The sequence below is a fragment of the Orycteropus afer genome, unplaced genomic scaffold, assembly GCF_000298275.1.
Source record: "Orycteropus afer afer isolate SDZICR_OR568_19922 unplaced genomic scaffold, OryAfe1.0 scaffold00050, whole genome shotgun sequence".
NCBI classification, from domain to species: domain Eukaryota; kingdom Metazoa; phylum Chordata; class Mammalia; order Tubulidentata; family Orycteropodidae; genus Orycteropus; species Orycteropus afer.
The window spans coordinates 10094250-10122092 of record NW_006921637.1 but is presented as its reverse complement, the minus strand read 5'-3'; the positions used below and the strand labels follow the sequence as shown (position 1 = coordinate 10122092).

At 40.8% G+C, this 27843-nt stretch overlaps 1 protein-coding gene across 1 annotated transcript in view; it reads left to right on the top strand.

Moving 5' to 3' along the window:
- Positions 1-2842: 2842 nt before the first annotated feature.
- Positions 2843-27843, top strand: part of DISC1 (DISC1 scaffold protein) — a 688592-nt gene continuing 663591 nt past the window's right edge. The window contains 4 exon segments of the mRNA XM_007938514.1: positions 2843-2855; positions 3300-3442; positions 3614-4255; positions 10368-10437. Coding sequence (XP_007936705.1) covers positions 2843-2855; positions 3300-3442; positions 3614-4255; positions 10368-10437 — 868 coding nt within the window.

Here is a 27843-nt window from a genome sequence, read left to right as displayed (position 1 = left end):
ACAATATGCACTTAAGTTTCCTCCATGTCTTTTCATAGCTTGTAGCTCATTTCTTTACATTGGTGACTAATATTCCAACATATGGATAAATCAGTTTATTGATCCATTCACCTATTAAAGGATATCTTGGTTGTTTCCAGTTTTCGGTAATTATGAATAACTGCTATAAATGTTTTTGTGCAAGTTTTCACGTGGACATAGGTTTACAACTCATTTGGATAAATATCTAGGAGTGTAATTTCTTGAGCATATGTTTAACTTTGTAAGAAACTGCCAGACTGTCTTCCAAAGTTGCTGAACCATTTTGAATTCCCATAGGCTTAGTTTTTGAACATATCCAGGAGGTAGGATTTCAGGTAACGTATATAAGTGGTAATATATTTCTGGTTGAGGATGTCTTAAGCTTCCTGAAAAAAGAGAGAAGAGACAGCCTCTCGGCCTCTGGTTATGGAGAATTGGGGGTTTCCTGAAAGCCTACCAGTCTCAGGGAAATCATAGCTCAATCTCGAAGTGCACTCCCTCCAGAACCCAGCCCTGTCAGCAATTCTGACCTACTCTCTTCCCTCTTCTGGGCTCTTGAGAGTTAGAATGAATAATGTGTGGTAGCCACTGCATCTTTGGCCACCTTTTGGGAGGGACATTGGATGTCTGAGTGCTCAGAGGACTTGTGGAGCTGGATTGTCTGTATGTGTGGCCCTTCTGTCCCCTCCTACTCCCCACACTTGGTAAATGCTCTGCTTATGTCTGGTCTTCACAGCTTGTTGCTCCTGCAGCACTGTCACCTGACCACATCTTAGGAACATGTTTCCCATCAAGGAACTGCTTTGTATGGCAACTGGAGCCCTGGTCATGGGGACTTTAGGGTTTTGGTTGAGTGGTTTTAGAAAAGGCTACTCAGGCTGAAGTGCTCACAGGCATTTGAAAAGAAATAAATTGTTTTCCACTTAGCATTGTTCTTTTTACTCAGAAGTGCTATTTTTCTGACTGGTATTTTGATAAATAATAGTTAAATGTCTTTTTAAACCAAAAGACTGCCCGGCTGTAATTGGGCTTATTTTTCAAGATATGGAATTGTTGAATTGTTTTCCTTTTGTAATTGAAACCAGAATTCAGCATTCTCTCCATTTCCTTTTGGATTCATGGTTCTTTAGAGAATATTTTGCCAGTTTTATAGGGCTTATGAGAGTTGGCCCTCTCCTGGGCTCCCCTCTCCTGACTTTTGAATTTTGCAGCTCCTTGCACTTTTGGCTCTCTGGAATGTCTAGGACCCTAGTACTGCAGAAGAGAATCATGTCCTCAGATGATACACCTGACAAAAAATGACAGACTCCTCACTGAATCAGAGAGCTTAGTAAACTCTTTGGCCCATTAATGATTCCTTCTGTATATTCTCATCATATCCAATATTCCATCCATTGCATAGCCTCATCATGAAGGAAAAAAAAAAAAAAAAAAAAAACTTTCTTGCCTTCCTGTCACTGTAAGCTGTCACCCTCCCTAATTGATAGACTCGGAAGCAAAGGGAAGAGATGAGCATGTGCTTTGCTTCAGAAAGCCTGGTCATCTACTATCTGGAGGTGCTGGGCAAATGAAAGCCTCCTGAGGTTTAATTTTATTAATTTTAAAACAAGAATGGTATCTATCTCCTATGATTGTTGTCTTAGGTTTCTCCCCACTTCCTTTTCCTGACTTCCTCTCACTGCCCCATTACCCTTGCCTCCATCTCTTCAGAAAGCTTCCAAGCTTCTGGAAAGTCTATGTACAATGGGAGGCATTAGCCTTTTCTTGGCCCAAGTCACCAGCATACCTCAACTTTCAAAGAGCAAACCTGGTTGACTATGTCTTGGGCTACCTTGTCTTCAAATGCTCAAAGTCATGTGACTTGTGCTGCTTGTTTCTCCAGGATGTGAGGAGCTGCATTATCAACTACAACCATGCCATGATCATGATGTACTGGAATGTTCAGTGCCTAGTGGGTTTCTCTGTAAACATAACCAAGGTCCTGGGATGGGTCTGTTGTGGGGGGCAGGAGGAGGGTGTGTGAGTGTGGAGCAAAGCTTTTTTCCATGTCTGCCACAGACTGTGGTATAACCATGGCTGTATTTAGTGCTTCCTATCTTACTATTATACCTTCCATCGCATTGATTTGTGATGTAGCAGGGCCCTGTAAAGAGCACTGTATGGACTAGGTGACAGGAGATTTTGGCTCTGGTCTTATGTTAGCTGCTTATAGGGATTTTTGGAAGTTTAACTTTTCTGGGGCTCAGTTTCCTTAACTATAAAAGCTATAATTCCTGATCTGATTGATTCACATGGTTTAGATAGGAGAAAATAAAATTAATGTAGGTGAAAATGTTTTATGAATAGAAAGACACTCTGCAATATAGAAATATTAAGTCACAATTTTATATGTGCGAGGTTCTGTGGTATCTCCATATAGTAACTTATTTACTTTAATTCTCACAACAATCCTATGAAAGAGGTGTTGTCCATATCTCTATTTTACTGATAAGGAAATTGAGGCACTGAGAGGTAAAGTAACTTGCTGAAAGTCACACAACTAGCAGGTGGCACAGTCAGGGTTTGAACCAGGCAATGTGGTGCCAGGTCTATGCCCTCAGCTGTACCTCACTGCCTCTGTAAAGTGTCACCATTTGTCTTGTTATTATGCCTATTCCACAGCTAGGGGTGAAACTTAGTCAGTGGTCTGGAGAACATGTCAAGCAGAGACCTCTTAATAACCAGTGTGAGATGAATGAATCAATGGGCAGAAACTGTGCAGCTGTGGTCACAGCCCTTGCCATTTCTCTGGGTCCATGCAATGAGTCAGGCTCTTAGGGACATGGGCAGCTTGGGTAATTCAAATTCCTAGATTGCTCAATGAATAGCTACAATTGAACCACATTGTGAGGAGCAAACTGACTTTGTTTTGTTTTGTTTTTTAAAGTATTTTCCTGGCTCACTTTGGGATGAAAGGACTGATGAGCAGAGATAGGCCAAAGGAGAGGATGCTGCTGGGCTTGGGAGGGACAGATGAGGTTGTGCCTCCAAATTTTGTGCTGAAGTATTGGCATAGCTCACAGTGTGTCCAGCTGCTCTGCTAATAAACAGAGACACTGAGATACTGTGTTTATTTCTACCTGTTCCAGGCAAGCACAAGGCTCATCAGAACTATCATACTGAGTGTCCTGATGGATACATTGAAGCCCCTGACCTCCCTATTTAGCAGTATAAATTCAGTCCAGCTGAGCCAGAGAGGTATGAGTGTTCACAGTACCATTTTCTCCTTTTTTTTCTAGGCAGCCAGGATCACTTCCCACCTGCATCGTCTTTTCTGAAGAAGCAGCTGGTGAGGAGGCCAGGATACATGAGAACTGCAGCCCGGCCTCAGATTGGGTTTCTTCCTCCTGCAGTGGGCACACCGCTCCATGCCCAGGGCACAGTGTGTGGTGACAAGCAACTCTATTCTGGGTCCAGGGCCAGGCACTGTGGTCCCAACTCAGTGAGCCAGGGGCGAGGCCTCTCCCTTGGAAGTGTGGCTGTGCCCTCTGGGGGCCAGCCAGGCCTGACTTTGAGCCTTGGGAAAAGAGCCTCCTGGTGCTTTGGGATTTAGTCCAAAGCTGTCTCCCCACTGCCTGACAGACCCTGTAGCCCTGGTCATGTGGGATGCCAGAGAGAGTTTTCACCGATGGACTATCCTGAGATACTAGGCCCAGCCCATGAGGTGGCCTGTGGTGAAGGAACAAGGCAGGTGGACAGCAACAGCTGCAGCCGAAAAAGTCACCCTCTGGTCTCCTCACCTCTCCCTGGCTTTCATGATGGCTTTACCTCAAGCTTCAGCTTCATACAGCTCTCTCTCAGCTCTGCAGGGGATCGTGGGGAAGCAGAAGGCTGCCCCCCATCAAGGGAGGCCGAGTCTCCTTGCCATAGCCCCACAGAGGTGATAGTCAAAACTTCCAGTCTGGATAGGCCTCAGGAGGACCCGTGGCTCCTTTCCCAGCCATTGCATCCTAAGGCTACTCAGGGCTTGGAGGACTGTGCCTGGGCCACAGGGAGCAGCCCCAGGCCAGAGAGGGAGTCTCTTTCCTCACTGGATGGGGACTCTGCCCAGTCTTACTCCTTGGCCTTCTTGATGTCTGCCCCTTTTGGCTCTGAAGGTTGCACCTTGGGGCATGCTGATGGCTGGTACCGTCTGCTTAAGAAGTATGAACCTGCCTTGCATGACTGCTTGGTGAGCAACCAGAAGCAACTGAAGGTCAGTGTTCTCTCAGCCTCTGGGACCCCTGGGACTGTCAGCAGCTCAGAGCAGGAACTGGGCTGGGCAGGAAATGACTGGGTGCTGAGGTTGTCTGACTTCTCTCCTAGAAGCTGAGAAGCTCTTTTTGTGGCTGGCTGCAGAAAAGGTGGTTCTGTACTTTGGTTTCTTCTCTTTTACTTTGAGCAGAGATCTGTTTTCATTTTATCTTCTTTGTCACTTAGGTGCTCAAATTTGTTCTCTGTTAGGCTGCAGGCCCCTCTGCAGTCCCTGGCCTAGGTGGTATGTGGTCAGTTCCACTTAGCTCTGCTTTGGAACAGGCGATTGGGAGCACAGTGCAGGGGAGACTAAGCTGACAGTGTTTGGAAGGGTGTGAATGATATGAAATAGTGATGCCTTGCACTGGGTGTGATTATAATATTCATTCATCCTCACCTCACTATTCCATTCTGCTTCTGTAGAAGTCTTTTATATAGAGTCAAGACACTTGGCTTCTGGTCATTAGACCACTCTCACATTCAGGTTCCCTATTTAGAAAACAGAGACAACAGAACCTCATGGGATTGTTGTGAGGCTCAAATGAGTGTGTACTTACTTTGGAAATGAGAAAGAATTTTATAAATGTAAGCTTTAGCATTATTATATTGTTGCCCACTGAGTTGTCTGAGAGGTCAGAAGTGCTGGGAGTAGGCAGGGTTCTTTCAAACCAAAAATTTCCCACAAAAACCTGGGTAGAGAGACTTTGTGGCTCACCAGTTGTGTTGTGTGACATAGCCTATTGAAAGATAGCATTTTACTTCTGGAGTGTGTGTGCATGTATGTATGTGTATGGGTGTGTGAATTGAGTGTGCTCTGTTTGTAGGGATGCATGAATTAGTGTGTGAATTGTGTGTGTGATCTCTTTGTGTGTGCATCTATGTGCATCTATATATGTACATATGTGTGAGTTTGTGGGTGCTGTATATGTGATGTGCATATATATAGTGTGTGTATGTATAGTGTGTGCATGTGTGCATGTATGAGTATAGTTTGTGTATGCATGTGTATATGTGATATGTTTGTTTGATGTTTAATTGTGCAGTGCATATATGGTGTCATGCCTGTGTCTGTGGCATGTGTGAGGTATGTAAACTGTATGTGTGTACATGTGTGCTGTGTATGTGTGTGTGTATATGTACATGTGAGTGGGCATGATGGGTAGGAAAGTAGAGTGCACACTCATCAGACATTTAGTAGAAATATCTGAAATATGGAAGTTCATGTTAATTTCTAGAAATCCCATCTTATTCACTTTCCATTCTTTACCTGTGGCCTGATGTTCTTTGCTACTACTCCCTGTTCCAGACTTTAGGAACTTCAGCTCAGCCATCTGGTTTATCACTCAGGAGGAAAGTGAGCTAGGGCAGAGAGTAAGATGTGTGGAATCCTTGAATTAAACGGGCCAGAATCTAATCTCATTATCTCTCCAACTAGACCTGTTTTAGAGTGCCTCATTCTTGATATAGCATAGTGGCTAAAGACACTTGCCTGCTAACCAGACGGCTGGCGGTTCAAACCCACCAGCCACTCCTCGGAAGGAAGGTTGGGCAATCCTACTTCCGTAGTGATACTGCCTCGGAAACCCAAGGAGGGGGTCGCTATGAGTCGGGGCCGACTCGACGGCACATAACAACAAACAACAACATTCTTGATAAGTATTTGCTGATTTAACATCCATGGATTAGAATCCATCCAATTCCTTTGGCCAGGAACCCCAGTCATCTTCAACACTGCCTTTTCCCTTCCTCTCCACATCTCATCAGCCTTCTAGTCCTGTTGGTTCTGCTGCTAACATGCACTATTGTTGCTGTCCTAGTTAACGTCCTGAGTTTTGCAAGAGATTCATGGTACTTTCTCCTTCCTCCAGTTTCTCTTCTCTCCAGTTAACACTCCACATGACCAGTAGCATTATCTTCCTAAACACAGGTTGGATAGTGTCATCCCTTGGCTTAAAAGCTTTGGTGGTGCATTGCTGCTCCTGTACAGCATCTGACAACCAAGACCTGTCCAATTTCTCTCCTGGCCTGCCCACAGCACCTTACCTCCTTCCCATTCCAACCCTCTGAGACTACATGCCAGTTTCTGTAGAAGCCAGGGGAAGAAAGGCCTGGGCCTCAGTGCCTTTGGTCAAGATCTTCCTCCAACCTGGAATGATCTTCCCATACTTTCCACCTGGTTAGCTCCTACTCATTCCTTTTGGTGTAGCTCCAGTTACATTTTCTTATGAGCTATTTCCTACCCCCCTCTAGACCAAATAAGGAGCCTATTTAAGTGCTCAGCTGCTAACCAAAAGGTCAGCAGTTTGAATCCACTAGCTTCCTCATGGGAGAAGTATGTGGCATTCTGCTTCTGAAAAGATTATAGCCTTAAAACCTATGAGGCGATTTTACTCTGTCTTTACATTGTTGCTATAAGTTGGAATCAACTCAGTGTCAATGGGCTTGGTTTTTTTTTTTTTTTTTTTGGTTTCTCCCCACAGTTCACATGTAACTTATATCTTGTGAATATGTGAACTATATGTGTGTACATGTGTACAGGATCTAGAAATAGTTTATCTGGAGTTTAATATCTCTATCTATGGAAGTCAAGTAGGAGCTCTGGTAGCATAGTGCCTAAGGCACTTGACTGCTAACCAGAAGGCTGGTGGTTCAAACCCACCAGCCACTCCTCGGAAGGAAGGTGGGCAATCCTACTTCCCTAGTGATACTGCCTCAGAAACCCAAGGAGGGGTCGCTATGAGTCGGGGCCGACTCGATGGCAAATAACAACAACTAACAACATGGTACTCAAATACCTGAACAAGAGAAAACATGATTGCTAGCTTAAATTATTGAATGTCTGTTGTGTGGATGAAAAACGAATTTTATTCAGTGTAGTGCAAGTGACAGAAAGAAATATGTTCAGTGGATAGGAATTGTAGGAAGGCAGAATTTGTTTCAATAGGTAGAGGAAACTTCTGACAGCTGAGTCGACGACAGGGTGAGCTGCATGGGGTGGTCCTAATTTTCAACTGTGTTCATGCAGAGACCTCAGGTTGCTTATTGTGGCTATTTGTGAGGCCTTTAGTGTTGAAGAGGAATCATTCAAAAGAATCCTTTAAAAGACTGGGATTCTAATGTTCTGTAGCCTTTTGAATATTATATTCTAATTTCCCTTCTACTTAAATGGAAATGTAAATCTCAGGAATTTAATACTGACCTCTTTTTAAAATATGTGTATATTATGCTATTTAGAAATAACCACTTAGGGACATTGTCAGGGGTTGGGTGGGGCCAAGAAATCTGAGATAAAAGGAAATGCTAACTGCCTGTGTGGATGTGGGAAGTAGGGAGAGCCCAGCAAATTAGGTCCCACGTTAGGTTGTGGAAGGAGGAGGAGAAAAAAGAAAGACATTGCCTGTCACTACACAGAATTTTCCTTTTGAGGTTATACTTCCAGCAAAGATAGACATTCAGACATACCCCAGGGCAGTTAGTTAAGGGTCTCACAGGGATAATTGCAGGAGGGTATAGGGTAGGGTGAATTTTTCTTTGACATTCTTTTCTATAGTTATTTTGCTTCAATTCTATTAAGTGTTTAATATTACCAAAATTTGGGTGTGGTGATGGTAATGCTATCGCTTGATATGGCAATGAAATCATTTACACAGACTTTCTCTTATATTGCTATATCCTAATATATAGGACTGTTACTGGTAAATTTCATAGTTGAAATATGGAATAATTCAAGGACAAAGACAAAGGACATGATTATCATTCAGAAAGAATTAACTACTAGTACTATGCCTAGTGGTAGGCTTTAGAGACTCTATTAGTTAAGATAATCTAGTAAAAACAGCAACAAAATATCAAGTTGTATTTCTTATTTATATTTCATTTCTACTAGGTTGTTGAGGGCTCTGCTCCATAGAGTCACTCAGGAACCCAGCCTGGATTATCTGGACATATTGCCCCTCAGTGATTGAGACATGAGGATACAATGAAATACTTGAGCCCAGAAGTGACCAGATTACTTTTATTCACACCCTATTAATGAGAACAAGGGAAGGGAGGGCATTTAATCCTTCCATGAGCTCAGAAAGAGTAGAGAACAAACAAGGATGAGCACTAGCATTTTCTATCACACAGAACAAAATAGTTCTTGACATTGAGATGCTCAAGGGTGAATGGAGTAAAACAGGCAAAGCAAAACAAGAAGGTAGCTATAACACAGTGTGACAATTACTGAGATAATTACATGTAACTCCATTCTTCCAGAGACTTTGACCAAAAACCTTGGTATTGCCCATGATTCTTCTTACTTTCACACCCCCCATGTGATTTATTAGTGAATCATGTTGGTTGTATCTTCAACCAGCCATCTTCTGAATATATACAGAATGGGACTACTCACCATCTTCACTGCTGCCATTACAATCCAAGCTACCATCACCTCCTTCCTAACTATTTACATTGCCTCCTAATTGGCCCCCCTGCTTCCATCCTTATCTCCTTACATTCTATTCTCACCATTACAGCCTGAATGAAACTGTTAAAACATAACTCAGATCATGTCATTCTTTTGCTCAAAACCTCTCAATGGCTCTGGATGGCCCTCAGAGTAACAATTAAAACCAAAAAACCCACTGCCATTGAGTGAATTCTGACTCAGAGCAACTCTTCAGGATTTTCAAGCCTGTACATCTTTACAGAAGTGGATTGCCTCATCTTTCTCCTGCAGAGCAGCTGTTGGATTTGTACTGCCGACCTTCTGGTTAGCAGCCAAATGGTTACCCACTGTGCCACCAGAGCTCCATCAGAGTAACAACAGAACTTTTAAATGGTCCTCAGGTGTCTTTATGATATGTGCCTCATTACTTCTTTGACATCAACTTCTATGATTTCCTCAGTCAACTACTCCAGCCCCAGTGGCCTTCTTTCTATTACTTCACAATGCCAGGGACTTTTGCTCAGAGCCTTTGCACTGGTTCTTCTCTCTATTCACCTTCTCAATGAGATCTTATTTAAAATTGCAACACCCATCCTCTTCTAGCATTTTGGATCCACATTACCCTGTTCTTTTTTTTTTCTTTCTTTCTTTACAGTTCTTATCACCTTCTAAAAAAATCATAAAAACATACTTATTATGTTTATTTTTGTATTCCCACACTAGAATGTAAGTTTAGGGGAAAAATAATTTTGTGCTGCATGCTCAAGCACCTCATGCAGTGACTGATATGTAAGAGGCACTCAATAAGTATTTATTGAATGAGTGACATGAATAGAAGCAAGTACGTGTCACAATAGCTGTGTAGAGAAAGGACATTTAACACAGACCAGAGGAGGTGACACTTGAGCTAAGTGTGAAGGAAAAGTGGGTGTAAGCCAGGCAAAGAATGGGAGTGAAGGTGTTTCTCAGGGAGCAAGTCCAAATCCATTCATAGATATAGCCAGGCCAGTAATTCATCTTCAGGAAATCCTTGGGCCTCCTGTTGAGAAGAAAAATAATTACAGATGAGCCTGTTGGTAATACTCAGACAAGCAATTGGATCATTGACTCTACATGCAGGTTAAATAAGACTGTGCCCTTTTTTAATGCAAAATACATGAACCTTAGTACTTTTTGGAAGGGGTTTGTGAAATCTTTCTAGTCATTCCTTCCTAGTCTTTGGAACAGCCTGCTGAGTTAAGTTCATTCTCTTCTTCTCCTAGTTTCTTTTGCAATTTTGATGTGTTTACCTAAATAATTTTAATGTGATTTTTAGACTGGAGATCATTTTGTATGGAAATTTGTTTTCTTTTTCATTATGCATTTCTTCATAAGGGCACAGTGTGATTTTTCTTGTTTAAAATAACATTCTAACTCTGGATTTTTATGCTCAAATTATACAGTTCTTTTACATAACCTTTTTTTAATTTTTTTTTTTTGAGAAACCAGTGCATCTGGCATTGTAAAAATGTACATCTTTTTCTTTTTAAGAAGAGTGAAGTACAGTTTTTGAAATAGTTTCTAGATGTCTTTAACGCTAGCAAAATAATTGTGCTTGAATGCTATTGTAATTTGATTTTTATTTTTCCTTCTTGAATCAACATAGATAAAATCCTTCAGATTAAAGCTTCAGAGACTTCAAGAAAAAGCTGTTGAGGATGATGATTATGATAAAGGTGAGTTTTAATTTTTATTTATTATTTTTTCTATTTGCTATGCTGATCTGTTTCTCTTCCTCACCTTACTCATGAATTTCGCAGCTTACTTTTCTGGTCATCTCTGTTCCGTAACAGCTGACTATTTTATAGCACTTTCATTTTGTGGGTTTCAAGGCATTTTATGAGCATTAATCCTTTGAATTATAAGTATAACTTAATTGATTGTCTGGAAACACTTGGAATACAGCACAATAAAACTTATGTTAACTTATTATCTGCTTGCTTATGATATATTTCCATACTTCACTAATTCATCAAAATATTTGTTGAACACTTAGTTTTAGCTAGGCAATGTGACAAGCAATGGGAAAGTAAGAAGACATGATATTTTTCCTATGATGCAATAGATAGAATACCTTATGGGGTTTCTGACCTTATAATCTCTAAGACCAGAGTTAAGAAATGGAACAAAGTATAAGAATAAGAGATGCTAAGCTGTGCCAAAGGGGTCAGATGCATCACATTTCTTGGAAGTTGGCCTAGAACTTCCAAGATTGAAAAGTGAAGTTACAACATGACACCAGAAGATAGAGGAGTTAATCAGAAGGCAGCAAAAATATTAAAATGGGGCACCAAAATAGAAATTGGGGACCAAAAGTATTATGAGGGCTGACATGGTGGCTGAATGGACACAAGGCAGTCAGAGTCAAAAGGAGGTAGGGATTGTCAGTATTGTTGGCCTGTGAAGAATCTTAAGGCCTTTGGATGCTGATTTCAAGATTTCTTACCCAATTCTTCTGGGAAAAGAGAAGAAAGAGGGCTTAACATGACTTCTAGGTTCCCCTAGCCACTTGTGAACTTGAGGGATACTCTAGGAGATAACCAAGGTTAGCACACCCAGTATTGGTAAGGAAATACATTGTCAGTGTAAGGTAAGTGTTCTTCTGTGAGTTGGTTAGCCATGAGGCTTGGATCTTCAACCTTATTTACCTATATTCTGATATTTCCATTGAATATGTTACAAGACACTGGAATTGGGGCATTATAGAAGTGTGATGAGCAATTTCCAAAAGAAGGTTGAAAATCCTATTCTAAGGAACACCCAGAGCTAGTGTTCTGATTACAGATACTATTGTAGTTGAATTTAGAATGTGACTGGTAGAATAGGAAGGAAGGAGAAGAATTTGGGGAAGAAGGTGGCACTCTTTAAGTTCTCTCACAGTCTCCCCCAGGATGTCTTGATTTCATAATGCTGGAGGATGATGGTACGTGGAGGTAGGAGGCAAGTCTGAGGCAAGGAAAAATATTCCCCCAGTACCTGTGCTGGCCATTGTATCCAGGGCATAGCTGTCAAAAGACTGAATGAGCTAGTTCTTGGACCAGGGTTCACCCACTGACTTTTGTCTATGAAAGACATTTGAAACAAATTTTTTTTTCTTTTTTTAAACCTATATAGCAATTTTTCCTCCTCTCTCCTCTCATTCCTGGTAACCAACAAAGAAAGTTTCCTTCCATATATAAACCTTCCCTTGACTTTTTAAAATAGTGGACTAATATGATATTTGTCCTTCTGTGATTGACTTATTTTACTCAGCATAATGACCTCCAAGTTCATCCATGTTATGTGGTGTTTTGTGGATTCTACACTATTCCTTAGTGGTACATAGTATTCCATTGTGTATGTGTACCACAATTTGGTTATCTGTTCCTTGGTTGAATAACTTAGGTTATTTCCATCTCTTTGCTATTGTGAATAATGCTGCAATGAACATGGATGTGAATATATCTATTTGTGTCCTGGCTGTCACTTCCTTAGGATATATACCTAGTAATGGGATTGCTGGGTCAAATGGCATTTCTGTTTCCTACTTTGTAAGGAATTGCCATAGCTATTTTCACAGTGGTTGTATCATTTTACAATCCCACCAGCAGTGTATGAGAGTCCCAATCTGTCCACATCCTTGTCAGCATTTGTTATTTTCTGTCTTGTTGAACTTTGCCATTAGTGCTGGGGTGAGATTGTATCTCATTGTTGTTTTGATTTGCATCTCTCTAATGGCTGAAGAGGGAGCTCTGGTAGCATAGTGCCTAAGGTACTTGACTGCTAACCAGAAGGCTGGTGGTTCAAACCCACAAGCCACTCCTCAGAAGGAAGGTTGGGCAATCTACTTCCGTAGTGATACTGCCTCGGAAACCCAAGGAGGGGTCGCTATGAGTCGCTCTGACTCGATGGCACATAACAACAACAACAACAATGGCTAAAGAGGAGCTCTGGTAGCATAGTGCCTAAGGTACTTGACTGCTAACCAGAAGGCTGGCGGTTCAAACCCACCAGCCACTCCTCGGACAGAAGATTGGGCAAATTACTTCCATAGTGATACTGCCTCAGAAACCCAAGGAGGGGTTGCTATGAGTTGGTTCTGACTCGACGGCAATGAGAGAGAGAGAGAGAGAGAGAGAAAGAGAGAGAGAGAATGAATGGCTAATGATTGTGAACATTTTTTCCTGTGTTGATTGGCTATCTGAGTATCTTCTTTGATCAAGTGTCTGTTCATGTCTTCTGCCCATTTTAAAGTTGATTGTCTTTTTGATGTTGAGGTGGTAGAGTTTTTCTATAAATTTTAGAGATTTAAGTCCATTGTCAGATACGTTGTTACCAAATATTTTCCCCCAATCTGTAGGCTTTCATTTTACTCTTTTGGAGAGGTTTTTTGATGCACACAATAATTTAATTTTCAGGTGGTCCCAATCATGTAGTTTATCATCTGTTGTTTATGCATTTTGAGTTATGCTTGATAATCTATTTATGCCATAAATTAGGGCCCCTAAGTTTGCCCCAGTTTTTTCTTTGATGAACATTATAGGTTTGGGTTTCACATTTAAATCTTTAATCCATCTGGAGTTAGTTTTTGTATGTGGTATGAGGTATGGGTCTTGTTTCATCTTGTGGATATCCACTTTTGCCAGCACCATTTGTTAAAGATATTATCTCTTCGCTATTTAATGGATTTTGCCCCTTTGTCAAAGATCAGCTGACTGTAAGTAGATGGATCTATTTCTGGGTTCTCAATTCTATTCCACTGGTCCATGTGTCTGTCATTGTATCAATACCAGGCTGTTTCAACTACTGTGGCTGAATAGTGGGTTTTGAGATCTGAGAGTGTGAGACCTCCTACTTGGTTCTTCTTCTTCAGTAGTGCTTTGCTTAACTGAAGTGTCTTTCTCTTCCATATAAAATTAGTGATTGGTTTTTCCATGTCCTTAAAGAATGCTGATGGAATCTGAATTGGGATTGCATTGAATATGTAGATTGCTTTGAGTAGTATTGATATTTTCACAATGTTCAATCTTCCTATCCACGAGCATGGTATATTCTTTCATTTATGTAGATCTCTTATGATTTCTTGAAATAGTGTTTTGTAATTTTCTTTGTATAGATCTTTTGTGTTCCTGGTAAGATTTATTCTCAAATATTTTATCTTTTTGTTAGCTATTGGTATTGATTTCTAATTTTCTTTTCAGAGATCTCTTTGCTGCTGTAGAGGAATCCCACTGATTTTTGTATGTTGATCTTGTATCTTGCCACCATGCTAAATCTTTCAATTAGTTCCAGTAGTTTTCTTACTGAGTCTCTTGGATTTTATATGTATAGATCATATCATCTTCAAATAAGGATAGTTTTACTTCTTTCTTACTAATTTGGATGCCTTTTACTTCCCTTTCTTGCTTTATTGCCCTGGCTAGGATTTCCAACACAATGTTGAATAGAGGTGGAGATAGAGGACATCCTTGTCTAGTTCCTGTTTGCAAGGGGAATGGTTTCAGTCTCTCTCCATTGAGAATAATGTTGGCTGTTGGTTTTGCATGTATGCCTTTATTATTTTGAAGAATTTGCCTTCTCCTATTTTGCTGAGAGTTTTTATCAGGAATGGGTGTTGGAGTTTATCAGATGCCTTTTCTGCATCTATTGATGTGATCATGTGGTGCTTTTCCCTTATTTTACATATGTGATGGATGATGTTGATTTTTTTTTTTTTAATGTTGAACCATGCTTGCATACCTGATATGAATCCCACTTGGTCATGACATATTATTTTTTGATATGTTGTTGATTTTTGTTGAAGTGTTTTGTGTCTATATGCATGAGAGATATTGGTCTGTACAATTAAAGCACATTTTGAAGCTGTGCAGTATTTCACAAATTTATTTTCTCTGGCATTGGTCAAATCATGATTTCTCTACATTTAACGATTAAAGATCTGGTCTCTTGCTATAGTCTCAGACAAGTGTGAAACAAGGCCATCTTTTTCTGCAGAAGACCTGATGACCTTTCTCGTCTTGGTTCTCTCAATGGGCTTCATTAAATACATTCATTTTACTTCTTTTGTCTTTTCTCAGACATCTCTGAACCCCTATAGGAATGGGGTAAGATAGAATATACCATTTTAAGAAAGCTGAAATAAAGACACCTTTATTTAGTATTTCTGTTTTTTTCCTCCCTGCATTTGTGTGTCATTGCCTACTGACTCTGAAGTTTTGGGGGTAGGCTTAGTACTCTGTTTTAACAAACCTTGTATATGATTCTGATGCATGCTGTGGTTGGAGTAATACTGGTTTAGGGCTTCAATCTATGGGCATCCAGGCCTCTGGTATAACAACCAGTCTGGAGGTGGGGTGTAGTCCCTCTCAATCCAGGAGGAATTTAAAAAGTGGATAAGCACCCTCATAACATGCTGATTTACATACTACTGTGATGGTGTTATGGTTAAAGCATTTAGCTGCTAACCAAAAAGTCGGTGGTTTGGACCCATCAGTTACTCTGCAGGAGAAAAATGAAGCAGTCTTCTTCCATAAAGATTCATAGCCTTGGAAACCCTATGGAGCAGTTCTACTGTGTCCTGTGTGGTTGGAATGAGTCAGAATTGACTTGGTGCCAGTGGATTTGGTCTCATTCTATTTGATGCAAAGCCTTCAGTATGGATTACACATCAAGATAAAGAAAGCAAAAATCCTTCCAACTAGACACCAAAAATCAACATCATGATAAATGAAGAAAATAATGAAGTACTATTAAGGATTCCATTTTACTTGGATCCACAATCAACACTCATGGAACTAACTAGCAGTCAAGAAGTCAAAGAAAGTATTACATTGTGCAAATCTGCAAAAGACCTCTTTAAAAAATGTCAAAAAACAAAAATGTCACTTTGAGGAGAAAGGTGAGTCTGACCCAAGACATGGTATTTTCAGTTGCCTCATTTGCATATGAAAGATGGACAATGAATAAGGAAGACAAAAGAAGAATTGATGCATTCTTGGTGTTGTTTGTTCTGTGGTATTGGCATTGGTGTTTGGACATGTGGTATCGATGAAGAATATTGGATATACCATGAACTGCTAGAAGTATCAACAAAGCTATCTTGGAAGAAGTGCAGCCAGAGTGCTTCTTAGAAGCAAGTTTTGCAAGACTTTGTCACATATGCTTTGGACATGTTATCAGAAGGGACCTGTCCCTGCAGAAATATGTCATGCTTGGTAAAGTAGTAGTAGTTGTTGTTGTTATGTGCCGTCGAGTTGGACCCGACTCATAGTGACTCCTCCTTGGGTTTCTGAGGCAGTATCACTACAGAAGTTCTTTTCAGAGATCTCTTTGCTGGTGTAGAGGAATCCCACGGATTTTTGTATGTTGATCTTGTATCTTGCCACCATGCTAAATCTTTCAATTAGTTCCAGCAGTTTTCTTACTGAGTCTCTTGGATTTTATATGTATAGATCATATCATCTTCAAATAAGGATAGTTTTACTTCTTTCTTACCAATTTGGTAAGAAAGAATTGACATGGTGCCAGTGGATTTTTTTTTTTGGTTTTTCTCCAAGAGGCTCATAATGCTTTATCAAGTTCATCTCCTTAATTCTTGTCCTGTGCGCATGGTCAGCTGAGGTGCAAGGAAGAGACTACTGCGTCCCACAGAAGAAGAACTTCTGCCTGGAGACATGAAATGAGGAGTCATGGTCTGTCATGTAGCTAGGCCAAAGAGGAATGGAGAATGTGGGAGGGAGAAGAAAAGAGAGTGTGGGAAACTGTATTACTGCTCTAGGTCTAGGGTCCCTCCCTGCCTTGGTGTGTGGGCTGTACCATCATCTGGCTAGCCCTTGCCCAGTGGTGAACTTATGTGGTGATGATACTCCTCAGGTGAACAAGGCAGAGTTGTGAGGAGGAAGGAGCAAAAATTTGGAAATTCAAAATTTGAATACTATTGCTGATTGTGATAAGTAACACAGGTGTTACCCTGCTTGTTTAGAACTTCTTTAAGTGGCCACCACTGAATTTGTTTCTTTATCCATTGTCTTGACCAATATCTACTATGACAAAATTCTAGTGCAGTAAAAATTGAGGTACTGAAGGGAAAATGATCCCAGAAGAGGCTAAGATTAATCACAATTTGTCAAGAAAGACCAGTCTTGTTTAAATTAATAAACAGTTTCCTGTTTAAATTATATAACCTCCATTTTTCTGAATTCTGTCTTTAGTAAGATTTTTTTGTCCATGTTTGCTCTTTGGTGATCATGTTTTAATTATCTAACCCAACAACGTTTTCTTTCACTGGGATTACTCACATCCTTCTCGTAGGGCTTTGAGTCTGAGTGGTCTCCTAGAGACTAAAGATTAGTCTTGGAAGCCTTCTCTTCACAAAACTATAGATGAGTTTGAACACAGAAAAAGTCAGCAGCTTCCTTTTCACTGTTGTTGTTGTTATGTGCTGTCAAGTTGTACCTGATTTCCGAGGCGGTATTACTATGGAAGTAGATTGTCCAACCTTCCTTCTGGGGAGTGGCTGGTGGGTTTGAACCTCCAGCCTTCTGGTTAGCAGTCAAGTGCCTTAGGGGCTACACTACCAGAGCACCTTCCTTTTCACTAGTAAACAAGATTTAATAGAATCCAGTCCTTTCCACATTTTCAGGATTGCTGGGGTGGGTGTGGGGGAGGTGGGTGCCATTATGGGGTCCTTGGGACAGAGATGTTATTCGGGGCAGCCATGTTGTTTTGTATTCTGAATTAAAAAGTGGGCTGCATTGGGTGTCTGCTTAGAAAGCCATTTCCAGCAAAACTGTCACTTAAAAGTGTTTACAGAGAAAAGAGCAGTACTAAACACTAACATGAAATATCTGTGATTTCGGTTTGGCGCTCCCCTGCACATACACATCCTTCCCTTGCTGTACCCCAGGACTTTGCAGCATCAAGAATCATTCCTGCTGGTTGTCTACAGAACTATCCTGCCAGCCTGTTTCTTTTAGGGGTGCTGCAGGACTTCCTTGGCCTGGGTTGGTGAGGCTTCCAGTAAAACCAAACCACAGAATCCTATTTTTCTAATGAGGGTATGAAGCTGCACAGTAAGAGGATTGGCTGTGTGTCTGTACTCTAGCCTTCCTTCTTTGCCTTTCATCCCTACAGGTCTGGAACATTTTCTATCTCGATGTGGAAAACCAAGCTTTGTAGAAGTTGTGGGGACAAAACTTAGCTAGGAGGTTTCTGTGTTCTGGAAACTCTTGGGAAATTATTTTTCATGTGACAACCAGAAAAGGAACCGATGAGGACCCCACTCTGGGAAGCATCAGGAAACTTTCACTATTTTATAAAAAAAATTAGGCTATTAGGAAATTAGCATTTGTACTATTTGTTGTAATTGTACTCTTTCAGTATTATTCTTTGGGAGTGCTCAAGTGTCTGTCTCCTCTTTAAGTGAAAACTAAAAAATATGGAGATGAGCTCTGCATTAAAACAAATGTATCATAAAAAGAGAATATATACAAAAAGTCATTTATTTAACTTGGTTGCATTATCTTAGCTTCTTTTTCTGTTTATAGGAGAATTGATGTTTCTGTCAATTAGAGGTAGAAGTCCTAGTCAAGGTGACTTTTAGCCCTATTCTTCCTCCCCCGTTTGTGTTTTCAGGTTTATGTGCTGGCATTTGTCATGTGTACTGAGGGTATTTGGGAATCATGTACCACCTACTTTAGGTTTAGCTTTGTGTGCAGACCTCGCTGGTTAATGTGCATCTAATACACTTCCCTTTCATTTGCAGCACATAACATGACTTCAGTGTGATAACCTTTCCTCCTTGCTACCGTAGCCCCTTCATCTGTCTGGATCAGGAAGTGAGGGCTTTATGAGACCTCTTAGAGTTCTGGAAGTAGAAGCACAGTGAAATGGTTGTCTCCTCCAGCATTTTCTCAGCATCTCCTTTTGGTCACCACATCACTGTGCCTTCTGCCAGTCAGTGTACTTCTCGGCATGTGTGATAGCCAGACTTTGCCTTCCTTGTCCTGGAAGGTAGTGCCTGGCCTGCATGAATCACTGGGAGTGTTAATAAAGTTCATTGTTCATGATGAAACTAGACAGTGTCAAGGTTAAACATGTTGCTGAATACAAAAAAACAAACCAAACCAAAAAGTCTTTTTCCCCCATAGGTGCTTATTTGCAAACTGGACATGCATTCTTGCTGACCTGAGATGCAGCAGCTTTTTAGATGAGCATTTGCAGGCAAATGTGCTAATAGTGGGTACAATATCTTATTCATTTGTTAATATTTGCCTGTAAAAATGTGTAAGTGATGTGATTTCCTCCTGCTGTGGCGTATGGAGTAGAATAGCGGGCAGAAGTACTTGAGAAGATTAATTTAAAAATTGCCCTCAGAGATTCTCTGTGTTCTTGTCACCCTCCTCAAGTGGGTCAGAGGCTGGCTGGGATCCAAGGGAACAAGCTTACTGAGGGAGCCCCTCTGGGCCCCAGAAACTCAACCACTTGGCAGGAGATAGCCAGACAAAATAAAGCACCTCACTGGCACAGAGAATGATCTTGTGAAGTTTAAAAATCCCTCTTCAGTGCAGGTTTCTGTTAGTTGTATGGTGGATTATGATTTATGGTGACCCCATGAGGAGAGTAGAACTGCTCCATGGGGTTTTCATAGCTGTGACCTTTCAGAAGCAGATCACCAGGGCCTGTCTCCCAAGGCACCTCTGGGTGGGTTAGAACTGCCAAACTTTTGCCTAGTAGTCCACCACTTAACTACTTGCACTGCCCAGTGACTCTAGGACTTTAGAAATTTCAACTTAATTTTCAAAAGTTTTTGAAAAGTGGTTCTTCTTTTCCTACAGCTTGAAAAGTAGGTAATAGAAATAAAAAGGTTGCATTTATGACCAGAGAGAAAGCCTAAATGAAACTGAATCATATTATCATTTTAGGCCCAAATTGTCTCTCTGATTGGCACAAATGGTGGATTTTCCCCTAACAGGAAGGCCATAAAAGACTCCACACTAAACCCACTGCTACCTAGTCAGTTCCAACTCATAGTAACCCTATAGGACAGAGTAGAATTGTCTCCAAGGTTGCAGATTTTTTTTTTTTCAATTTGGACATCTAGGTTTTTCTTTTTAATTGTGATTTAGGTGAATGTTTACAGAGCAAATTCATTTTCCATTCAACAGTTGATACATATTTTGTTTCTGACATTGATTGAAATTCCCATAATGTAACAGCTCTCTTCCCACTTTGTAGTTAGTTTCGCTGTATCCTTCTTCCCTAGGTATTACTGCACTTTAAGCTATATCCGTGTGCAAATCCTGCCCTTCTGATCTCCCATCCTTGACTGTCCTAATGAGTATACCAACCTGGTTTAATTGTTCACCTTGTATTTGTTTGGCTGGAAGCCATGAGAGTGAGTTCAATTTCAGGCCTAAAGGGTGACTAGGGGCCATAGTCTCTGAGGTTTCACCAGTCTCTGTCAGCCCAGCAAGTCTGGTATTTTTTTCATATATTTGGGTTTTGTTCTATATTCTTTCCCTACTCTACCCAGGATCTCCTATTCTGATCCCTTTCTTAGTGGTTAATGGTGGTACCCAGGCAACAACTAGTTCTTCTGGTCTCAGGGTCATGTAGGCTAAGGTATTGTTTTCACGCACCTTTGATTTTCTTTATCTTTCTTTGTTCCAGACAAGGAGAGACCAATTGTTGCATCTTATATGGCTGCTTGCAAGCTTTTACGACCCCAATGGCTACTCACCAAAGTAGTATGTAGAACAGTGTTTTTGTGTAGGATGTTATGCCGATTGATCTTGATGTCCCTCATGACCATGGTCTCAAGCCCACAGGCCAGCAGCTCACTCCCTTAAAGTGTTTGGCTGTGGCTAAGAGGTTATCATAACTTTGCCCCTTGTTAGCTCTATTGCATACATATGGGCATTTTTTTTTTTTTTTCTTCCAGTACTTAGCTATAAAATACTGTCTTGTTTATTTAATTTATTTATTTTTATCTCTGTGACCCAAAGGTAGCTATGTCTTTTTTTTTTTTTTTTTAATTTGGGTGAAGATTTACAGAGCAAATTTACTTTTCATACAGCAGTTCACATATACTTTATCTCATGTCATTGACCACAATTTACCACAATGCAACAGCTCCCCTCCCACTTCCTCCCCATAGTTACCTCTTCCCAGTGTCTATCTCTCCGTACTCTCCTGCCACCTGAGCTGTCTCCCTGTGCATAAGCAGCCCTTACTTCTCCCATGATTGTTCTCTCCAAGGCGTGTGTCTACTTGAGGTAAATGTTTAACTCACATGCCTGTACATTGTTTGGCTGGAAACCACAGGTGTGGGTTCAATTCCAGACCTGAAGGGCAGCTAGGGGCCATAGTCTCAGTGGTTCCACCAGGCTCTATTGGACCAGCAAACCTGGTCTCCACCTTCTTTTCTTTTTTTTTTTTTTGCCTCCAAGTGATTTTGAGTTTTGTTCCACATTGTTCTACCTCTCTATGCAGGATCTCCTACATCCCTTCCAAGTGGATGACAGTGGTAGCCAGGCACCATCTAGTTCTTCTGGTCTCATAGTTGTATAGGTTGCAGATCGGATGGTGTACCAGTCGCTAGGACTGATTGTTTCCATTAATTTTGGTTTTCTTCTTCCTTCTTGATGAGGAGAGACCCATCGTTGCACCTAGATGGCAGCTTGCTAGCTTTTAAGATCCCAGTTGCTACTCGCCAAAGTAGGAGGTGCAACAATGTTTTGTATAGTATGTTATGCCAATTGAGCTTGATGTCCCCTGGGACTATGGTCCCAAGCTACATATGGGCATTCTTATAGCACAAACAAATATGTATGCAAGGGTGTAAATCTTTATGGAAGCACACTGCCTCATCTTTCTCCTATGGAGTGGGTAGTGGGTTTGAACTGCCTGCTGATTTTTTAGTTCGCAGCCAAATGCTTTAAGCACTGGATACCAAAGCTCCTTATAAAAGACTCAGGCAGAGCTGAATGCTAAATATATCCAGACATTTTTAAAAAAGTTTGAATAATTTGATTTGACTGGTCTGTGGTCATATGTAGACATTTAATGGAAAAGTTTAAGGAAAAACAAACAAACAAAACAAAGAAGCAGTTGATTTCTATAATACCCAGTAAGTGGGCTGACCATTCCTTTCCCTGGCCCTCAGAAAGCCTGGCTGTTCTTGGCCTTGTGCTTTGTTCAGAGCTCCCAGTGAGTATAGAGTGAAACCTGCACATAAACCAGTGCCATGATGGTGCCCCATCCACATGAACAACCATATATTGAATATTGCCAGTCACACCATGCCACAGTAGACAGAATATGGACAGAAAAGATGACTGACTTCAGCGAATGTCTAGGCTGATTGGAATAAAATAAAAATAATGTAAATGTGTGAAATTTTAGTTAACATTAGAATTGATTTTTTTTTTGTTATGAAGATTCTCTTCTTCAAAGGCAGAAATGGCATTTAAATTATTACCAATGGAAAAGAGGGCTTATTGTTTTGCATAACTAATAATGGCAGTCAAGGCAAAGAATACCAGAAAGATGTTTACTTGTGTTTTATTGACTATGCAAAGGCATTTGATTGTGTGGATCATGACAAATTATGGATAACATTGAGAAGAATGGGAATTCCCGAGCACTTGATTGTACTCATGAGGAATCTGTACCTTGACTAGGAGGCTGTCGTTCAAACAGAACAAGGGGACACTACATGGTTTAAAATCAAGAAAGAAGTGCGTCAGGGTTGTATCCTTTCTCCACACTTATTCAATCTATATGCTGAGCAAATAATCTGAGAAGCTGGACTATATGAAGAAAAACGTGGTATCAGGATTGGAGGAAGAATCATTAACAACCTGAGATATGCAGACGATACAACTTTGCTTGCTGAAAGTGAGGATGACTTAAGGCACCTACTGATGAAGGCTGAAGAATACAGTCTGCAGTATGGATTACGTCTCAATATAAAGAAAACAAAAATCCTCACAACTGGACGAATGAGTAGCATCACAATAAATGGAGAGAAGATTGAGGTTGTCAAAGAATTCACGTTGCTTGGTTCTACAATCGATGCCAACGGAAGCAGCAGTCAGGACATTAGACGACGTGTAGCATTGGGAAAGTCAACTGCGCAGGAACTGTATCAAGTGCTGAGGAGCAAGGATATCTCCTTGAGGACTAAGGTGCGCCTGACACAAGCCATGATATTTCCAATCACCTTTTATGCATGTGAGAGCTGGACAATGAATAGGGAAGACCGAAGAAGAGTTGATGCTTTTGAGTTGTGGTGCTGGTGGAGAATGCTGAAAGTACCGTGGACTGCTAAAAGAACTAACAGATCTGTCCTGGAGGAAGTGCAGCCAGAATGCTCCTTGGAAGCCAGAATGGCCAGACTTCGTCTCACCTATTTTGGTCATGTTGTAAGAAGGGACCATTCCCTGGAGAAGGATGTCATGCTTGGCAGGGTGGAGGGTCGACGAAAGATGGGGAGGCCTTCAACGAGGTGGATTGATACGGTGGCTGTGATGATGGGCTCAAGTATAGCAGGGATTGTGGGGCTGGCACGGGATTGGGCAGTGTTTCGGTCTGCTGTGCATGGGGTCGCTATGAGTCGGAAACGACTCAACGGCACTTAACAACAACAACAACAATAATGGCAGGGATGTGGATGTGGATGTGGATGGGAATCAGGACCTTCACTTTTCTCTCTGTATTTGGCTTATTTCTCTCAAACCACTTGTTTCAGTTGCCTATTACTGCCTGTGGTTGGCTGAAAAATGCCCCAGAAAAGATTTCCATATCCTAAGCCCTGGAACTTTTTAATGTGATCTTAGTTGGAGAAAGAGTCTTACCAGGTATGATGAAATTAAGGATTTTGAGATGAGGAGATTATCCTGGATTATCTGGGTGGGCCCTAAATGCCATTACAAATGACCTTAGAAAAGAGAGGCAAAAGGAGATTATACACAGAGAAGAGGGTGAGGTGATGCTGATGCCAAGGTGGAGGCAGAGTGCAGTGATATGTCTTCTAGTCCAGGGATACTGTCAGCCACCAGAAGCTCTTTCAGGCAAGGAACAGATTCTCCCTAAGAGCTTCTAGAGGGAGCACAGCCCTGCTGACACCTTGATTTCAGCCTAGAGAATCTGCAGTCTGATATATGATGGCAGAATATATTCCTGTTGTTTTAAGCCACCAAGTTTGCAATAATGTGTTGTAGCAGCCACAGGAGTGTACATAACAAACACCCCAAAACTTAGTACTTAAAACAATGACAAAATTATCTTACTCATGAATCTGCAATATGGGCACAACAAAGAAAAGACAGTTCCTTTCCACCCTGGGCATCAGCTGAGGCAGCTCAAAGGCTGAGGCCTGGGATCCTTGAAGACTCTCTCACTCACATGCCTAGTGGTTAATGATGATTGTCTGCTTGGAAGTCATGCAGCTTTACAGTGCTTTGCTCTGTTCATTAGAAGCCAGCCACTAAGGCTGACCCATACTCAATGGAAAGGGAATTAGATTCCACCTTTTGATGAGAAGAGTGCTAAAGAAAGTCTGTGGACAACTTTATAAGCCATCATAGACTACCCTCTGCCCTCAAGAATGCTTTTATATTCTTCCCACATTCAAAGTATACTCATCCCTTCCCAAGGCCCTCAAAAGTCACGTCTGTGATGGCATTTGGGTCAGGCTTGCTGTCCAGGATCTCTACATCTAATTAATATGCAAGTGTGAAGAGGGTTTCTCATGTGTGATGATCTAGAGACTTGTGAACTAAAGAGAAAAGCCCTCTTCTCCTACAAGCCTAACATCCAGTGGTGGAACAGGCACAAGAAAACCACTGTAGATTCTGTAAGCGGGGGGGTGGGGGGGGGGGGTGGGGAGTGGTGGGAGGGGAAAATGGGAAGTTGGGAAGTACACAGCAGCTGCTGATTAATAGCAGTTCTTTTTTATTTTTTTTCCCAGAGATTTTAATATAATATAATATAATATATTTATTTGTAGTGTTCCCTCCCCTCCTCTCCCACCCCTGGTAACCAACAAAGAAAGTTTCCTTCCATATATAAATCTTTCTTTGACTTTTTACAATAATGAACTTTTTACAATATTTGTCCTTCTGTGATTGATTTATTTTACTCAGCATAACATCCTCCAAGTTCATCCATGTTATGTGGTGTTTTGTAGAGTCTGCATTATTCTTTAGTGTTGCATAGTATTCCATTGTGTGTATGTACCATAGTTTGCTTATCCATTCTTCTGTTGATGGGCACCTAGGTTGTTTTCATCTTTTGGCTATTGTAAATAGTGCTGTGATGAACATGAGTATGCATATATCTGTTCTTTTTCTGGCTCTCACTTCTTTAGGAGATATACCTAGTAATGGGATTGCTGGATCAAATGTATTTCTAATTCCAACTTTTTAAGGTATCACCATACTGCTTTCTATAGTGGTTGTATCATTTTACAGTCCCACTAGTAGTGTATGAGAGTCTCAATCTGTCCACATCCTTGCCGGCATTTGTTATTTTCTGTCTTGTTGAACTTTGCTATTAATGCTGGGGCAAGATGGTATCTCATTATTGTTTTGATTTGCATCTCTCTCTGGTAGTGTAGTGCCTAAGGAATTTGACTAGTAACCTGAAGGCTGGCAGTTCAAACCCACCAGCCACATCTGGGAAGGAAGTTTGGGCAATCTACTTCTGTAATGATATTGCCTTGGAAATCCAAGGAGGGATCACTATGAGTCAGATACAACTTGACAGCAGTGGTTTTTTTTTTGTTGTTTGTTTGATGGCTAATGATTGTGAACATTTCTTCATGTATTTGTTTAAACATGTATTTAAACATGCTGGCTGTCCGAATATCCTCTTTGGTGAAGTGTCTTCATGTCTTGTGAACATTTTTGAATTGGATTGTTTGCTTTTTCGTTGTTGAAGTGTTGGAGTTTTCTATCAATTTTAGAAATAAGTCCCTTGTCAAATATATTGTTGCTGATTTTTTTTTTTCCCAATCTGTAAGTTCTTTTTTGGAGAAGTCTTTGGAAGCACATAAAAATTTAATTTTTAGAAGATTCCATTCATCTAGTGCTTAATAGCAGTTCTAAAGTCCAGCTGGCACATGCTGTTAGTTCCTTCATCACGGCTTGGCCTTACTGCCCAGGATTGATTCTCCATAGCTTTTGGTTGTGCAGTCTGTCATTCCTCTTTTCCATAAGAAGTAACTTGAGTTTGTAGCTGAGTAATTTTTTCAGCCTGTTTCCCACCCAAGTAAGTTTGGGAGTGTCCAAGTACCATTTTTTATTTTTATACTTTTTCTTTCCTTTTCCAAGTTAGTATAATTCTTTCAAAAACTTTTTGAGTTTCACATCAATCAATATGTAATCAAATCCACCAGACAAAAGCTGTACCCAGAAGTGTCTTCAAGATAGCCCCTTTTTTACTTATCTCCTAAGATTCTTAAAGGGCTCTTTTGCTACTTGGAAGGGTCTGTGATGGACTACGTTCAGTTTTTCTGAAGTCTTATGAAGAGTTTACCATTTCTACCCCTGGCCTCATATTTTGATCATGTTTTTGTGGCAGCAGGTATTTGGGTTTGGTCTTTGCCCAGAAACCATTTCTTAAACTTAGCATCTTTTACATTGAGAGATAGGAAATAGTCTTAATTTTGAATCTGGAAAATCTTGGCTCCTTTGTATTTAACAGTTATTTCTTTAGCTTATCTCTCTATTCTTGCATTATGTTATAGGTAGTGAGAAGAAGCCAAGTGATACTTTCAACACTCAGCCTGAAAATTTCCTTAACCAAGCTATCCAGATCAATACGTACATTTCCTATTTTCCACATTGCTTCAGGTGATATTGTTTCCAAACTTTGTGCCACTAAACAGGAGCCTCCTTTCTTTCAGCTCCCAATAATGTTTTCCCCTTTTTCTTTAAGCCCTCAGCAACTGCCTCCTCAAATCCATTAGGCTTCTGCTAAGAGTCTCTTTAGGGCTGTTCCAAGTTTCAGTTACTGCTCATTCCAAACCTCTTCCACATTTTTTAAGCTTTGTTTTGATAGAACCCCATTATGGTACGAAAGTCTGCTCCAGTTATCTATCGCATAAACAGTGACTCCAAACTTCATGCCATATTACAATGACAACATTTATAGTGCTCACAAATCTGTCACTCGGAAAATATCATTACAGACAGCCCTTCTTTGCTCCATTAAGCATTAGATGGGGTGGTGCTAAGACAAGGTGTGGAATCAGCTGAAAGCTCCCTCTTGTGTCTGGCAGTTGATGCTGGCTGTAAGTTGGGACTCAGCTGGAGGTGTATCTGTAATACTCATCTGTGGTTTTCCCATGTGTTAGTTTGGCATTCTCATAGCATGATGGTGAGTGTCCCAAGAGAGACAGAGAAACAGAGAAAGAGAGAGAGAGACAGAAGGGAGGGGGAGAGAGAGAATGCATGTGAGTGCGAATGAGTATGCAAGAGCACTGGAGGAGGCTGTAGCACTTTTATGACTTCATGTCAAAAATCACGTAGTGTTAATTCTGCTACATCTTATTCATTTGAAGCGAGTCACAAAGATTGGCCCATTTTCTAGGGGGAGAGGAATTGGATCACCTTTTGATGGGAGGAGTGCCAAAGAATGTGTGGGCATGTTTAAAAATGACCACGCCACTTTATTCTATGTGGCAACTGAAGTTTTTTTTTTTTTTTTTTTTTAATCAATAGCACCATGACTAGAGAAGAAAAGGGTACTTCTTTTTTTGGTTCTGGTGTGAAAACTTTCAGGCAGGACTCAGGTCAGGTGCCCACTTCTTGGACCAATTACTTAGCCAAAAGAGTAAGCTACTGTAATTACAAAGCTTGGCTATCTGCCTGTCTCTCTGATGTTGTTGTTGTTGTTATGTGCTGTCGAGTCGGATCCAACTCATAGCAACCCCTCCTTGGGTTTCCGAGGCAGTATCACTATGGAAGTAGATTGCCCAACCTTCCTTCCAAGGAGTGGCTGATGGGTTTGAACTGATGGGAGAACTAGTGTTGAACAAACAAAAATAGTAGCCAGAACACTTACTGCCTACTCAAACATGTACAAATGAAGTAACT